Source organism: Lathyrus oleraceus, chromosome 4, assembly GCF_024323335.1.
Source record: "Lathyrus oleraceus cultivar Zhongwan6 chromosome 4, CAAS_Psat_ZW6_1.0, whole genome shotgun sequence".
NCBI lineage: Eukaryota > Viridiplantae > Streptophyta > Magnoliopsida > Fabales > Fabaceae > Lathyrus > Lathyrus oleraceus.
In genome coordinates, this window is record NC_066582.1 from 325,239,511 (window position 1) to 325,256,248 (window position 16,738).

The 16,738-nt window shown below is 29.6% G+C and overlaps 1 protein-coding gene across 1 annotated transcript; it reads left to right on the top strand.

The window, feature by feature from the left end:
* The first annotated feature begins 1,097 nt into the window (after nt 1-1,097).
* LOC127075328 (alpha,alpha-trehalose-phosphate synthase [UDP-forming] 1) lies at nt 1,098-14,784 on the top strand. Its single transcript, XM_051016821.1, has 18 exons — nt 1,098-1,255; nt 9,108-9,450; nt 9,684-9,781; nt 10,202-10,590; nt 10,699-10,813; nt 11,011-11,112; nt 11,221-11,371; nt 11,625-11,713; nt 11,960-12,008; nt 12,162-12,262; nt 12,408-12,595; nt 12,681-12,798; nt 12,917-13,084; nt 13,160-13,282; nt 13,375-13,468; nt 13,559-13,689; nt 13,801-13,899; nt 13,999-14,784. The coding sequence occupies exons 2-18, from the start codon at nt 9,117-9,119 to the stop codon at nt 14,407-14,409; spliced, it is 2,760 nt and encodes a 919-aa protein (XP_050872778.1). The 5' UTR covers nt 1,098-1,255; nt 9,108-9,116; the 3' UTR covers nt 14,410-14,784.
* Nucleotides 14,785-16,738: the final 1,954 nt, after the last annotated feature.

The window sequence follows — 16,738 nt, forward strand, 5'->3', positions numbered from 1 at the left end:
TTTTCTCACTTACTTCTTATTTTTAGTATCAGGACGAACAATGACAACAATAATACCATGTTGTTTACCAATAGTCTATGCCCATGTTAATACTTCAGATCGAGACTTAAATATTTATCATTTACAACATATAAAGAGTAAACTATCAATATCATAAAGACGAGAAAACCTTTAAATTAAACTTGTTATATAGAAAGCATACAACGTCAGTGGTGAGGAACTGCGTAAAATATGGACATGAATTTGTAGAAGACCATGTTGGTTATGGATCACTTAAATAAAATATTATTCTGCACTACCGAAAATTATAAGTATAGGCAAAATTTTCAATATATAGAAAAATTTCAATTTTTTGGAAATTTTAGTTGCTATCTGAAAATTTTGAAAATTGTCGGTATGTTTTTGGTTTTTTCCAGAAAAATATCGGATTTTTCAAAATTATCCGTATTTCTTCATCGAAAATTTACAACAAAAAAAATGGTAAAAAAACGAAAAAAATCGTATCAAAAATTCAATTTTTTTACAATATAAAAATATGAAATGTCACATATAAAAGAGGGAATATCAAATTAAATACTCATTCAAATCAGATGGTAGGAAAAAAAGTTTTTTCTATACATGTCTATCTTCAAGTGTTTGTGTGGCTTGAGAAAGTTGAACCCTTTTTATAAGATCTCCTATTTTTCTATTGCTCTGTTTCACTTAAAAATGAATTAGCCATTAAAAGCATCACCTCAGCATTCACCTTCTGCAGTCATAAACAAATACCTTTTAAAAAAAAAAAATCAAATGACAAGAAAATATGTTACATCAAGATTAAAATATTTATTCCTTTCTGTGCTTGGACCTCTTTATTCCCAACAAAAAATAAAAAAACAAAAGAAAACTCTATAAGTTAGATGTAGTTGAGAATAAAAGAGAGGATGAGAATATGGTTTTTAAATGATAACCATTGGTGTAATCTTTTTCTTGGTGCATACCGTGTGTATGTTGAGTCAACAATAATAATAAAAATGTATGGCTTTTGAAAAAGAATAAAAAGATGGAACAAATTCCCTCTGAAGTCATTGGGTAAATAAAGAGAGATAGAGAGAGCTAAAAGAATCCTGTTCGTGAGGATATATAGCATAACATCCAAGTGTTTTCTTCCATTCATTGTTATCTCTTTGTTAATGTTCTCATTTCCCTCTCTCACACACACACACATTCTATAAGACCAAAAAGCATCTTCATTCTTCACCTTTGTATCTTCCAGGTTAGTTTTACCCCTCCCTCTTTCTTTTTCTGTTGTGTTTTTCATGCTTTTATTGAATTAAGTATGTTTTTCTTAGACCATAGATATGGAAAGTGTTTGTTACACTCTTGTTTTCTTTGCTTTTAGATTTCGGTTGTGATCTTGTTTTGTTTTCACATGCTTTGATTTGACTGAGCTTATTCATTTTGTTGTTGAAACTTTTAAGAGACATGTTCATCAAGAAGTCAATACTATATTAAGAAAAATTAATTAAAAAGACTAAACCATGTAATGTGTGGAAGATATTTTTGTCATATGTTTTATTTTCATAATTGGATTGGATAGTAACTCTGTTGACATTTGTGGGTGACAAAGGCCAAAAGAGAAATGATGTCTCGAAATTCTTTGCCTGATTTGTGACTCTCATTCCAGATTTGATTAGACTTTCAAAGAATTTGATGTGTTTATATTATTTAATTAAGAGTCTTAGTGACTTATGATATAAGAACATGTAGTAATGAATATAAAAAGTTTATATTTGTATTTAAAATAACAATTTTTAAAATTTAAGAGAATAGAATGCAGATATGTAAAGCTTTTTTTTCTTCCGATAGTAGTTGAAAATGAATTGAATCCAAACAAATGCTGATGCAATAAAAATAATAAATAAAAATTTATTGTAATTATTAAAAAAAATTATAATAATTGTCTCGTTAAAGTCAACTTAATTACTAGCTAATCAAGGACATCTAAATAGAAAGACTCGAGTTCAAATTTGGAACTTCTCAATTATTTATTTTTAAAGGATCTAATTCTAACTATTAGACTAGATCAAATTAAATTTAAATAATTAAAACTAATTTAGTAAGTTTATTTACAATAATAATTCAAATACGTAATTATAGACAAAACAAACTTAGTTCCATAGTTTAATCAAATGTAAAAGAAAATTAAAGTAATGAACTAGAATACTTTTAATTAATATGTAATGTTTAATAATCAAAATTTTATGTTTAAAATATAAATAGTTCTTTGGTCCCTGTAACTAGCGAGTTTTTAATTTTGATGTTAGTTTCTGGAGTTAAAATTCTATTAAACGCTGATTTGGATGGTCTAAACAGTATTTGTTATCCACTAAGCAAACCCACCAAATTGTTTATAATACCGTAACAAAAATATATATTACATATGTATTTCAGTATTATCAAAATAATTTATTAAATATTTTAACTATTTTATGTTTCAACTATTAATATTTAATAATTTTTTAAGATTTCAATTATTTAAAAGCTAAATAATTAAAATGTTAATAGTTGAACTATTAAATAATAAAAATATTTTATAAATTAATTATTTAATAAACTAAATAATTGAAATATTCATTGAAATATTAAATAGTTGAAATACTTGTTACACTAATTATTTAATAAACTAATGAATATTACATACGTATTTCAGTATTATAAAAATAATTTATTAAATATTTAACTATTTTATATTTCAACTATTAATTTTTAAATTAAATAATATTTTAATTATTTAATATTTCGACTATTAATATTTAAATTATTTAGTTTACTAAATAATAAGTTTATAAAATATTTTAAATATTTAATATTTTAACTATTAACATTTCAATTATTTAGTTTATTAAATAATAAGTTTATAAAATATTTCAATTATTTAGTAGTTCAAATATTAATATTTCAATTATTTAGTTTATTAAATAATTAGTTTATAAATTTTTTCAATTATTTATTTTATTAAATATAATTTTATAAAGTATTTCAATTATTTAACATTTCAACTATTAATATTTCAATTATTTAATTTATTAAATAATAAGCTTATAAAATATTTCAATTATTTAATAGTTAAACTATTAGTATTTCAATTATTTAGTTTATTAGTTTACAAAATATTTCAATGAGTATTTCAATTATTTAATATTTAAATGAATATTTCAATTATTTAATAGTTCAACTATTAATATTTTAATTATTTAATTTTTAAATAATTGAAATATTAAAACTTTATTAAATATTAATAGTTGAAATATAAAATAATTAAAATATTTAATAAATCATTTTGAAATATGTATGTAATATATATTTTTGTTGCAATATTATAAACAATTTGGTAAGTGGATAATGAATGCTATTTAAAGCCAGAGGACATGAAATACTTGTTAATAAAAAAATGAAAAAAAATACCCGTCAAGTGTGCGTCAGCCAAGTCACCGTTTTTTTAAGCCTATAAAATATCACAATTTTCAGCTCGTACTTATACAATCAAAATTAAACCGATTTAGTGAGATAATTTAAGATCAATTTGTTTGAGTTTTTTTAAAAATAATTTTATAATGTTACATAATTTTGTTTTATTTTTTTTACAAAACATGTAGACTGTTCCTTAAACCCCAATACATGTAAACTGTTTTTTTTAAGTTCAACATGTAAGAAGTCATTACATTCAACTGATGAATGTGTCATGCTTTAGAGAGAACAAGACTGACCACTATTTGAACGGTTTCTGATTTAACAACTAGACTGAAGGTCTTTCCATAATCCAGACTAATTGTACACATTCACCATCACCTATAAATTGGACTTTATGTCTCTCAAACGCGTCGTCAAATTTTTCTTTATCTATAAATCCACATAGATTAAATAACATTAACATCGGGTGAACGGAGAACCAAATCCCACATCTTATTTTCAATAAAAACATCATATTAATCACCCATAATCATTTTCTAATTTGAGTCTTTGAGTGTAGACAGTGGGTTATAAGGGAGGTAATTTTGTAACACGTAAGTGAATATCATAGTATTTATGGTTCAGTTTGAAGATACCATGTTGGCTCTTTGTGACAGATTTAGTTTTTGAACTCAAAATGTATTGGTAAATGAGAGGAAGATGTTGCGTTTGATCTAGATGTGAGTTGAGATTTGTAGGGAATGATGTCGGTGATTTAGATGGAAAAGGACTCTGATATGTGGAGGGAGAGAAAGAAGGTTAAAGAGATGAGATTTGTGAGTCGGAAATGGTTAATGATTGGGTTTCATCAAAATTATATGTCGACAAACAATAATTTTATTGATGATAAATTATAACATTTGTAACCATAATAATGTGATGGAAAACCTAAGAATAGACATGATGTGGAATGAGGTTGGAGCTTATGTATCACAATGAAATAGAATAAAGGGTGACATAAGCAATAAAGACTCATAAGTGAGAGTATGATGAGTATTGGTAAATGAGAGGAAGATGTTGCGTTTGATCTAGATGCGAGTTGAGATTTGTAGGCAATGCTGGCGGTGATTTAGATGGAAAAGGACTCAGTTATAGGGAGGGAGAAAGAGAAGGTTAAGGAGATGAGATTTGTGAGCCGAAAATGGTTAAGGATATAAGGTAAGATTGAGTTTCATCAAAATTATATGTCGACAAATAATAATTTTATTGATGATAAATTATAACATTTGTAACCATAATAATGTGATGAAAAACCTAAGAATAGACATGATGTGGAATGAGATTGGAGCTTATGTATCGCAATAAAATGGAATAAAGGGTAACATAAGCGACAAAGACTCATATGTGAGAGTATGATGAGTCTTTCTAGTATAGTATTTAAAGAGGTGATTGAAAATTGAAACATTTGTTTGATAAAATGCAATGTTTAAAAATCGGACCAAAGATCGAACTGGTGAAACTTGCAGTTTAAGATTTAATTGGTTCAACAGGTAAAACTTACGGTCGAACCGTTTATTAAATAAACTAATAATATGAAACTAAATTTCATAGATATGTCACACATAATCATACGTTCACAACTTAATAAAATAAATATTTCAAAAATCTATTACAAAGTTAATACAACAATATCGATAATATATATATATATATATATAATAACATATCATAGTTCTACACTTCATTTCAATCTTTATTTAAGAATAATTTGACCAAATTAAAAAATTATAATAAAATAAGTTAAACTAATTCAAATCAAAATTAAAATAATAGAATATAATAACTAAAATCAAGTTCAAATAATTAAGATAGAATACCAAAAATAAATAATACAATATATTCATTAAACAAAAAAATGAATTTGAGTTGAACTACGACAAACAAGTCTTACTTGACAACAACAAACAATATTGACTTGATAAGATATGTACCGACAAAAGAGACAGAAATAAAACTCTGTTGGCTTCACAAAGTTTTTAAAATTGACCATTGACATATTCTTTACCATTGTCACATTGAATATTTTTAACTTCTCGTTGAAATTGAATATTGATATATATGCTTTTAATTTTAAAAAGATGAATGAACTTGAGATTTGTTTGAGATTGAAAAAGTCCATAAGTAATTTGAATAATTATTTTAAAAAACACATAATATTTGTGGTTCAAGGAACTCAAGGTCGATACCTCACTATGTGCAATATTAAATGAGAGAATCAACAAATAAAAATTTAAAATGTTTATCAAGAGTTCAAGAATGACAAAAACTTGAATTGATATATTTAATTATAATATATTCAATCAATTTATTTTTCATGCTAAAGGGAAGACTGAAAGGGATAATGATGAACTGACTTAATTATTTATGGCAGTGGAGGTCTCGACTCTTACATCTAACTAGTTCCATCGCCATATGAAAATCCTTCATTAAAAAATCAAATTGGTCAAATTTAATAGTAACTTGGTTTTCTGACCCACTTGTAAGAGTAATTCAAGCAAGGAGAAGGTGGTCATGAACCTACTGTTACCTCATATCGTATTTCTAAATACAACCTTCACTATCAAGTTCATACTAGACACTACTTCCTCAACTGCTGACGTCGCTTTGACCACCATAATTTTGTTAGTTTTTCTTTCCTTTATTGTTCAGGTAGTTACGGTTGATGACCACCATAATTAAAATCATTCAATCAAAATTTATTATGGACGAAAAATATAAAAATTATTAAAATGATATATTCGTAAAATATTTTATTTAAATTAAATTTAAAAAATTTCAAATGACACAAAAAAATAAAGAATTCGAAATTGCTTATTCATTCTATATAATGTGAATGTTAAATTATTTATTATTAATCGATCCTCATATTTTTTAAAATTTTAAATTTATCCATAAATTTTTCAAGAAATAAATCTCCAATACAAACTGATCCCTTAAAATTTTCAATACTGTAAATTCAGTTTATTTGAAATTTTAAATTAGACCCAAAATTTTTATAAAAAATGACCCAAAAATTTAAAAATCAATAATTTTATATCTATCTAAACAAAAAATTTAAAATTGATTGGATTTCAATTATATAATTTAAATTATTTAGAATTCTAAATTCTCTAAAAAATTTCAATTATCTTTCCAACCATATGCATTTTGTTTAGAAATTTGGAGGAGAAGAGAGAGAAATGTTTTGAGAAAAAGGATAGAGTAAAAAGAATTGAAAATTTTTGATTGAGAAAATTTTAAAGGATTTCTTTTTACTCATTACACAAAATTTTCTTAATTTGAGAAACTAAAAATTTGTATTGTAGAAAAGTTTTGGAGGATTATAAATTTTTAAAAAATATTTTTTATATTATTATTATATTCTAAAAATTAAAAATATATTATTTATCATTTTCTATAACATTACAATTTCAAAATTATTAAATATTTTTCTATTTTTTACAAAATCTCCTCCCTCAGAACTCTTCCTTCCCCTTCCCTCTAAATTCTTAGACAAGTGTTAAGAGAATGACAAATGGTTAGAATTTTTGTAGGAGTTTTTCTAGAGAGTGACAAATATATATATATATATATATATATATATATATATATATATATATATATATATATATATATATATATATATATATATATATATTTTTTTTTTTTTATTAAATTTTTTTAGAATATTATATCAAGATAATTTATATTGGAATAATTTGTTTAAGTTTTGCAAAACTCTTCAAATATTTCCTCCAATACAATTTTTTAGTTCCTAAAATTAAAGATATTTTAGTTTTTAAATAAAAATAAATCTTTCTTAAATTTTCTCTCCCCCCTTCAAACTATCAAACATAGTTTTAAAATGTGTTTGAATAAAGTATTTTCATGAAAAAAAAAGTAATCTTGTGAGAAAATTTAAAATGACTTGATCTTAATTTATTGTTTGGATAAAAAAAAATAAAAATTATTAAAATAATATAAATTCATAAAATACTTTGTTCAAATTAAATTTAAGGAATATCAAATAACATTAAAAAATGAAAAATTTGAATTTGCTCATTCATCCTATATAATGTGAATATTAAACAATTTATTATTAATCTTTTAAATTTCAAGATTATTCTCATATTTTTTAAAACTTTTAAATTTACCCATAAAATTTTCAAGAAATAAATATCCAATACACATTGACCCCTTAAATTTTTCAAAATTGTAAATTTGGTTTATTTTTAAAATTTTAAATTAGACCAAAAACTTTTAAAATTTATAAAAAATGATCCAAAAAATTTAACAACGAATAATTTTATATTTATCTAAACAAAAAATTTAAAATTTATTGGATTTCAATTAAATAATTTAAATTATTTAGAATTCGATTCTCTAAAAAAATTTAATTTTATCATATCCAAACATATCATCAGGCATTTTGATTAGAAATTTGTAGGGGAAAAAAAGGATAAAATAATAAAGATTGAAAAATTTTGATTGAGGAAATTTTAGAGGGTTTATTTTTATTTATAAAGCAATTTTTTTTAATTTGCGAAACTAAAAATTTGTATTATAGGAGAGTTTGGGATGATTATATCTTTTTTAAAATATATTTTATATTATTATTATATTCTAAAAATTTAAAATATATTAATAATAAATATTTATTTATTATTCTATATAAAATTACAATTTCAAAAAATATTAAATATTTTTCTAATTTTTTACAAATCTCCTCCCTCAAAACTCTTCCTCGCCTTCCCTCCAAATTCTTAAACCGAGTGTTAGAGAATGACAAATGGTTAGAATTTTTGTAGGAGTTTTTCCTGGTGACAAATGGCTAGCATTTTTGTAGGAGTTTTTCCTGGAGTGACAAATAAGTAGGATATTTCAAAACAAAGACAATTTTATAAAATTGAGTGAATTTTAAAAAAACCTGCCAAAATGTGGATTATGTATTTATTTAATAAATTTATTAAAAATAAACTCAATTTGTTCTCAAAGTATAAATAAAAAGATTTACTTTTATTTTTATTATTATTATTATTTTCTAATCAAACAGACTTTTATTTTATTATAAATCAGAATGGCTTAACAGTCTATTAGGATTGAAACACTCTCAAACCCTAATATTACCCAAATCACTCCCACTCCTAGCTAGAGCATGTGCCGCTTTGTTATTTTCCCTTCTAGTGTGAGAAAAGAAAACCTAATCTGACTAAAATGCTAAACATCTTCATTATCCTATAACTTAGTATTGAAATAAAATTATTAATCTCTCACTCCATTATTTTAATTTTTTTATTTAAATTACAATTCTATTATGCTATTATTATCTCTACTAGAAAAAGAAGAATTTGCAATAGAATGACCATTTAAAAGGTTGCAACTCATAACAAAGTGTCTTCCTCACAAGATCCCACCTGTTAAGTTTCTATAGAAACACTTTTCAAAAAATTGACTCACTAAACCCAAACCAGTCAGTTCAGTTCCTTTTTTTGAGGACACACCTGTCTTCCCTTAACTCTCCGCTAATTTCCAACGTCACTCACGTGAACTTCTTCTTTCTCAACACAACCAATTCAACAAGGTGTTCACACTCTGATTAATATTAACTTCACCTTTGTTACTAATATTATTTATAGGTATAATATATGCCAGGGAATAAATACAATGGTGATTCAAATCATATACCGGGACGTGTAGAAAGGTTGTTAAGAGATAGAGAGTTGAGAAAAAGAGGAAGTGAAAACAATGACTACTTGGAGCAGGATCAAGAGAAAGATGATGTTGAGAAACTATCATCATCGTCGTTAATAACTGAGAGAAGACAACAAGAAGGAGATGATGCTGTTGGAAAGTATGGTAGTAGTAATAGACAGAGGCTTTTGGTTGTGGCTAACAGATTGCCCGTGTCCGCCATTAGAAAAGGTGAAGATTGTTGGTCTTTGGAGATAAGTGCTGGTGGCCTCGTTAGTGCTCTCCTAGGTATGTATCATCAATCGCACATACACCTCTCTGCACTCTAACACAGACCTTCATGATTACATTTTTCTATGTAGCACATACACCTCTCTGCACTCTAACACAGACACACACCAGACACGACACTAACGTTCATGATTATGGTGTCGTACTTCATAGTTTCTTTTTACTCTATTTATTTATTTATGGTTTTAAAATGTATTTACTTCCTTTTTTGATATTGTATATTAACAAAGGTGTGAAGGAGTTTGAGGCAAGGTGGATAGGTTGGGCCGGTGTCAATGTTCCAGATGTGGTTGGACAGAAGGCACTCACTAAAGCCTTAGCTGAAAAGGTATATTCACATTCTTTTCCTTAATTTTTTGAACTTTGAAATTGTATACATTTGTTTAAACTTAAGACCATGGTTTTAAATTGCGGTCATTGCGGTTGCACGTTGCTGGCCGTTGCGGCATGAATTTTGATTGAGAAGAGTTTTAAATCCATCAGTTAAAAATCAAGAATTTTCAGAAGTAAATTGAGTTTTGGAGTTTTAAATTTTGAATTTTGGCGAAAATACTTGAAAAGATCTTGGCGAATGTGGTTTCTAATATGGAAGGACACGATTATTTCAAATCTCACCGATCAAGTTGATGGACATCCAAACATGACTAAGTTTGAAATTTTAATGAAATAGTATCATTTAATTATATTGATGTAAAAAATTTATGAAATTTTGTTGTCTTGATCTTGCTTGTGCTATTATACATTGCAGAGGTGTATCCCGGTATTTCTAGATGAAGAGATTGTTCATCAATATTACAATGGCTATTGCAACAATATTTTATGGCCTCTTTTCCATTACCTTGGGCTTCCACAAGAAGACCGTCTTGCCACCACGCGTAGTTTCCAATCTCAATTTGTGGCCTATGAGAAAGCAAATCAAATGTTTGCTGATGTTGTGAACCAACATTATGAAGAGGGTGATGTTGTTTGGTGCCATGATTACCATCTTATGTTCCTTCCAAAATGCTTGAAGAAATATAACAGTAAAATGAAAGTTGGGTGGTTTCTTCACACCCCTTTTCCTTCTTCTGAAATTCACAGGACACTGCCGTCTCGTTCCGAGCTTTTGCATTCTGTTCTTGCAGCTGATTTAGTTGGGTAAGTCTTAATTTCTCCCTTATCCTGTATCCATCTTTGGTATAATAATTTTCATTTTTCTATTATATCGTCGATCTGATTTGGGTAAGTGCAACTTTTCTTGCACAGTTTTCACACTTATGATTATGCAAGACATTTTGTTAGTGCCTGTACTCGCATCCTTGGACTTGAAGGTACACCTTATGGGGTTGAGCATCAAGGGAAGCTAACTCGAGTTGCCGCCGTAAGTGCCCGCAAAATTTTCTTATAAGCTTCCTTTTGCTTTATAATTTTAGCAGTTATTATTTATCTTGGATTAATATTTCACCTATTAGAACAGAAGGGTAGGGACAAAGAAAAAAATCTTCGAATAAAACTTCATTTTGAGTAACCAATTGCTACAGTGAGCTTAAAAATTCTTCTGTTGCTTTTGAATGTCAGTTTCCAATTGGGATAGATTCAGAACGATTTATACGGGCGCTAGACCTTCCTCAAGTGCAGGAACATATCAAAGAATTACAAGAAAGATTCAAAGGAAGAAAGGTATATCTATTGCTTCTTAGTAAAGTGTTTGAATCATATAACTTATTCTACTTTTTGATCCTATTAATTTTGAAAGGAATTCACATTTCATTTCTTCTGTCTTGACAGGTAATGTTAGGTGTTGATCGCCTTGATATGATTAAAGGAATCCCTCAGAAAATTCTAGCGTTTGAAAAGTTTTTGGAAGAAAATGCTTATTGGCGCGATAAAGTAGTTTTGCTTCAAATCGCCGTCCCAACACGAACAGATGTTCCTGAATGTATGTTACTTATTTTCTTCAAAACAGTCTCACTTTTAATTTTCCTACTGTTTCTACAAGTGGTAGACCAATTTTTCCAATAATCTCAGGTTAGATTAGAAGATAGTAGTCCTTTGCACTTTGAAATGGCAAAGTTCAACAGAATATTTTCTTAGATCAATTGAATTTTATACATTATGTATGAGGTATTTGGTTTACTTACTCTTGGTATCTGAATCATGACTGGTTTAACTTTATTTCTTGTGTAACATAGATCAAAAGCTTACAAGTCAGGTTCATGAAATTGTTGGTCGCATCAATGGTAGATTTGGATCATTGACTACTGTTCCTATACATCACCTGGTACGCTCTTGATATCATGATAACCTGATCGAAATTATATTAACGCTGACTTGAGTCCAATGATTGTGTCATCAAACTTATTGGACCGGGTGTTCTATCACACATCAAGAATTATCTATATTCGATACATGTTGGACACCAAGGCTTCTTATAGTTGAAGTATCTGGCCTTCATTGTCCGAGTCTTCAACTCACTGAAGACTTTGTTATGTTTGACAATCTCATGATTTTTTGTTTGTGTCTGCAGGATCGCTCTCTTGACTTTCATGAACTATGTGCTCTGTACGCAGTTACGGGTAAAATTTGTGTACTTAAGTACATTATACCTACCTTATCAAACATTTTTATGACTTCTTTTTATCGTCAGTGCATCAAAATATATTGTTGGTATTCAGTTCTTGTCATTTTAAGTTTTCTTCTAACTGTATTCATACCCATTATTTACGCAGATGTAGCACTAGTCACATCTTTAAGGGATGGAATGAATCTTGTGAGTTATGAATTTGTGGCCTGCCAGGAGAAAAAGAAAGGGGTTCTCATTCTTAGTGAAGTAATTTCAAATACTTATTATCATTTTAATTTATTTAAAATTTTCAATTCAAACCATGTTAAGGTTAGAATTTGCATATTTTTTTCTTGTAACTAGATATGTATAATGTTGATCTGGCGCATGATATTCGGTATTCTTCTTGTAGTTTGCTGGTGCAGCACAATCTCTTGGTGCCGGGGCAATTCTTGTCAATCCCTGGAACATTACAGAAGTTGCTACTGCAATTGCAAGGGCTCTGAATATGCACCCGTCGGAGAGAGAAAAGAGACATAAGCATAATTTTCTTCATGTGAAATCCCACACTGCACAAGAATGGGCAGGAACTTTTGTCAGGTGTGCATATTTGTATTTAGATTATATCTCTTACTTTGATTTTCGGGAAGAACCACATTACCTTACGAATCTTTGATATTTGCAGCGAACTAAATGATACTGTTATCGAGGCACAACTAAGGACTAGACAAGTTCCGCCTAGGCTTCCAACAGAGATTGCAATTAGACGTTATCGACACTCAACTAATAGATTGCTCATATTGGTATGCTGAGTCACACTGAAGCTCATGAATTCTCTGTGTCTTGTTTATTTGCCTTTTACTCCTCATATACGTACTTTCTTCGTTAACATTTGCACTGAGGCTGGTTATACACATACAGGGATTCAATGGAACTTTAACAGAACCGGTTGAGAAAACTGGTGATCAGATTAAAGAAATGGAACTTAAGGTGCATCCAGAACTGAGACAACCCTTAACAGCACTTTGCAATGATCCAAATACCACAGTAGTTGTGCTCAGTGGAAGTGGAAGAAAAGTTCTAGATGATGTAATTCTTTGCACATTACTTGTTTTCCTTATGAACTGTTAGATGAATCCAGTTGTAACGTCTTCCTATCAACAGAATTTCAAAGAATATGACCTGTGGTTGGCAGCAGAGAATGGGATGTTTTTACAACCTTCAAAGGGTGAATGGATGACAACAATGCCGGAGCACCTGAATATGGAATGGGTCGACAGCGTGAAAGTTAGCGCTAATTTTGAAATTCCATTTCTTTTGATTGTAACTTCATTTATTCATATATGTCAACAACTTACATTTTTGATCCTGCGTTACAGCATGTTTTTGAGTACTTCACAGAAAGAACACCGCGGTCACACTTTGATTTTGAAGAAAGGGAAACTTCACTTGTATGGAATTACAAATATGCAGGTGCTTGCTTGAATTGTTCATATTGCAGATTGATCTTTTGGTTTTCCAGCTATCTTTCAATGCCGTTACTGATTCTTACATTTCAAATAGACGTAGAGTTTGGAAAACTTCAAGCAAGAGATATGCTGCAACATCTCTGGACAGGTCCGATTTCTAATTCGTCAGTTGAAGTTGTTCAAGGCAGCCGATCGGTTGAGGTTAGAGCTGTTGGCGTTACAAAGGTGATATGATATGATCTCTTGTTTCTAATAATTCGTCAGTTGAAGTTTTTCATCAGAATACTTTTATTTGTACATATATAACAGTTTATTCGAAATTTCTTTTATTATCAGGGAGCAGCTATTGACCGCATCCTAGGAGAGATAGTTCACAGTAAATCAATGACATCGCCGATTGATTATGTTCTTTGTATAGGACATTTTCTCGGAAAGGTGAGTTATAGTTTCATTTATCTGCGATGAAAACGAGCTCGTGTTAAATATAAAAATACTTTAGGGGATTGAATTGAACATGATTTTTTTTTGTTACAGGATGAAGATCTTTATACCTTTTTTGAGCCGGAGCTTCCATCTATTGGTGTTGGTCTTCCGCGAAGTAATAAGTTACCAACAGAAGCAGTTAAGTTTTCAGTTGAGAAGAAACCAGCTTTGAAAATTCCAGCTAGTAGTAAAAATGGAGCAAAGTCATCATCATCTCAAAACAAGGCTCAAAAGGCAGTCTCAAATTCTGATCAGAAGAAAACAAATAATCAAATTTGCAGTTCACTGCGACGCCCGGCTCCAGAAAATATATCACGGAATGTCCTTGACCTTAAGAAGGAGAATTACTTCTCATGCGCTGTTGGACGAAGCCGAACCAATGCTCGATATACACTTGCCTCACCCGATCATGTTGTTGAGTTTCTGATGGAACTAGCGGATGCATTACCGCGCTCTTGTTAAATATATTTTTAGTCTATGTAGGATTGAAGATAAAAGAATTGTTTTGAATCCCTCCATATATGAATTGTTAAATATCTAACTACTTTTGTGTTAAGTAAGAGTGTATTCGACAGGTGTTGGAGTATGTAGTTGTCAAAGGAGTTAACTTTGATAAAGTCTAAATTTGTGTAGTTTCAACAGAGTCGAATTAGTTTACTTCGACAGAGTTGAACTTAATATTTTGTATCAGTTGAGTTAGTTATTTTGAGATTACTTGGATTGCAAGTAATCTCATCATAAATAGAAGGATAATCTATGTAATCATAACACAAAGAGAGACCACTCTGTGAACACTTTCAAGAAATACAATTCAGTGCAGCTGGACAGTAAAATACATTCTTCTTCTTCCTCCAAATTTTGTATTCTCGTAAAACCTAAATCTATTCTTTCGTCTCTTCAAAATTTGTGTGCAAAGTAGAATCATCTTAATCTGTGTGCAATGTGTTGATCCAGTCAACTTTAAGAAAGTTGGTGATGTAGACTCATCAAAGGAAGCACGAGACATCTTGGAAAAATCGTTTGGAGGCGCTGAGAAGGTGAGAGAGGTGAAGTTACAAACTCACAAGAATGTACGAATTACTTCAGATGGAAGCAAACGAAAGTGTTACTGATTTCTTCACCAGAGTAACGAGACTGCTGAATCAAATTAAGATGTATGGAGAAGTGTCGACATCAAGATCAATAGTTGCAAAGATCTCGAGGTCATTACTTTCAAAGTTCGATCATGTGGTAGTAGCCATAGAAGATTTAAAGGATTTTTCAAGCATGAAAAAAGAAGAGCGTCAAGGGACGGATGAATCTCATAAATAAAGAATGACTGAAAGGTCAGCAAGAAAGACAAAAAGTGATGTGGCTCTGCAGTCACAATTAGTTAAATATAAGAAAGGCAAAGGAAAATGGAACCAAAACAAAGGTAGACGGGACTATAACAAGTTGACTGGTAGATAAAACCAACAAGAAGACAGTTCATCAAATCAGAGACAATCCTCAATCCAAAGCAATCACAAAGGTGGTGTTGCAGGTAAAGGAAAAGGTGATGGAAGAAAACCCAACAAAAGACATATTCAGTGTTATAACTATCAAAAGTATGAATATTATGCAAGTCAATATCGAGAAGGTAAGAAAAATAAATCAAGAAACAGATGCAACACTTGCAAAACAAGAAGAAGATGGAGTGTTGTTGATGGTCATTGTTAATTCTCTAGTTTTATGATTGGCAGTAATTTTGATAAAACTAACTTAACAGCGACATGTTGAACAAGATGTCCTAACATGTGAATCTGACATCTTGTCTGGAACTTATTTTCTCTTGGTAATGGCTGATTGATTCAACAGGTTACTGAGTAGTCTAGAAATATTAAGCAATCCTGTGTGGCGTCCATGATTGAGGAATCAGATATTCTATTTGAATTTAAGTTATTTTGTTTTCTAAATGTTGAGACATTTTAGGAAACTTTTGGTTATTCACCTAATGTTGTTGTTACCACGAAAAATCTCTAAGGCATGCTGAAAGCATAATTAATGAAGGAGTCCTGTGAATGTGGGGGTTGTACCCCATCAAAGGATAAAGAGACGGTGGAAGCAAGAAAGAGTAGGAAAAACACAAATCAAAGGATTAGGCCGACAAGGGAAGTTGGCCTCGTCGACGGGTCATTCTGTCGACCAACGTAAGGTTTGAGACTTAAAGAATCATAGTTAAATATGTAGAAGGCAGCATCGCCCTAACGTCTGGGCGGGAGAAATTTGAAATTTAAAATAACAGCAGTTTCCAAAGGAATAAGAGCGCCATAATATGGAGCAGTTAACTAGACATGGGTGCAGCGGTTGTGCAGATCGTGTGACATAACATCTGCTAGTTTCTAGGAGTTTAGCTTATGAGTAGTTCCTCTAGTTTAGTATAAATAGGGTGTCCCACAAGGGGCTCAGGGGTGTTCAATTTGTACTAAACATCACTTGTAAGAAAACTTCCCATTCCCAGCGCGAGGAAGCAAGAGTTTTTGAGAGTGCTATGTACGTGAATCACCACATTTATTTCAATGCAACTTCCTTACTTTTCAATTGTTCCCGTTGAACATTTTATCTTAATTTCATTTACTTTTGAGTTATCATTTTACGTTGTCGTTTACGCTGTCGACACTGATTCTATTACGATAATAGAGTTTACCAAAAGCGTGTTCGTCGTATACCTCTTTTGAATGTTATAGCACTGTCGGTCACGAGTCACCTATAGGCAATAACATCCTCTAAACCGTTCGTGTGGAAAAAACCTTACGCTTGTTCGACGCTTTGT

Coding starts and splice junctions, on each gene's coding strand:
- LOC127075328 (XM_051016821.1), top strand. CDS start 9,117: ATGCCAGGGAATAAATACAATGGTGATTCAAATCATATACCGGGACGT. Junction 12,596..12,680: donor TGGGCAGGAACTTTTGTCAG/GTGTGCATATTT, acceptor TGATATTTGCAG/CGAACTAAATGATACTGTTA. Junction 13,900..13,998: donor TAGGACATTTTCTCGGAAAG/GTGAGTTATAGT, acceptor TTTTTGTTACAG/GATGAAGATCTTTATACCTT.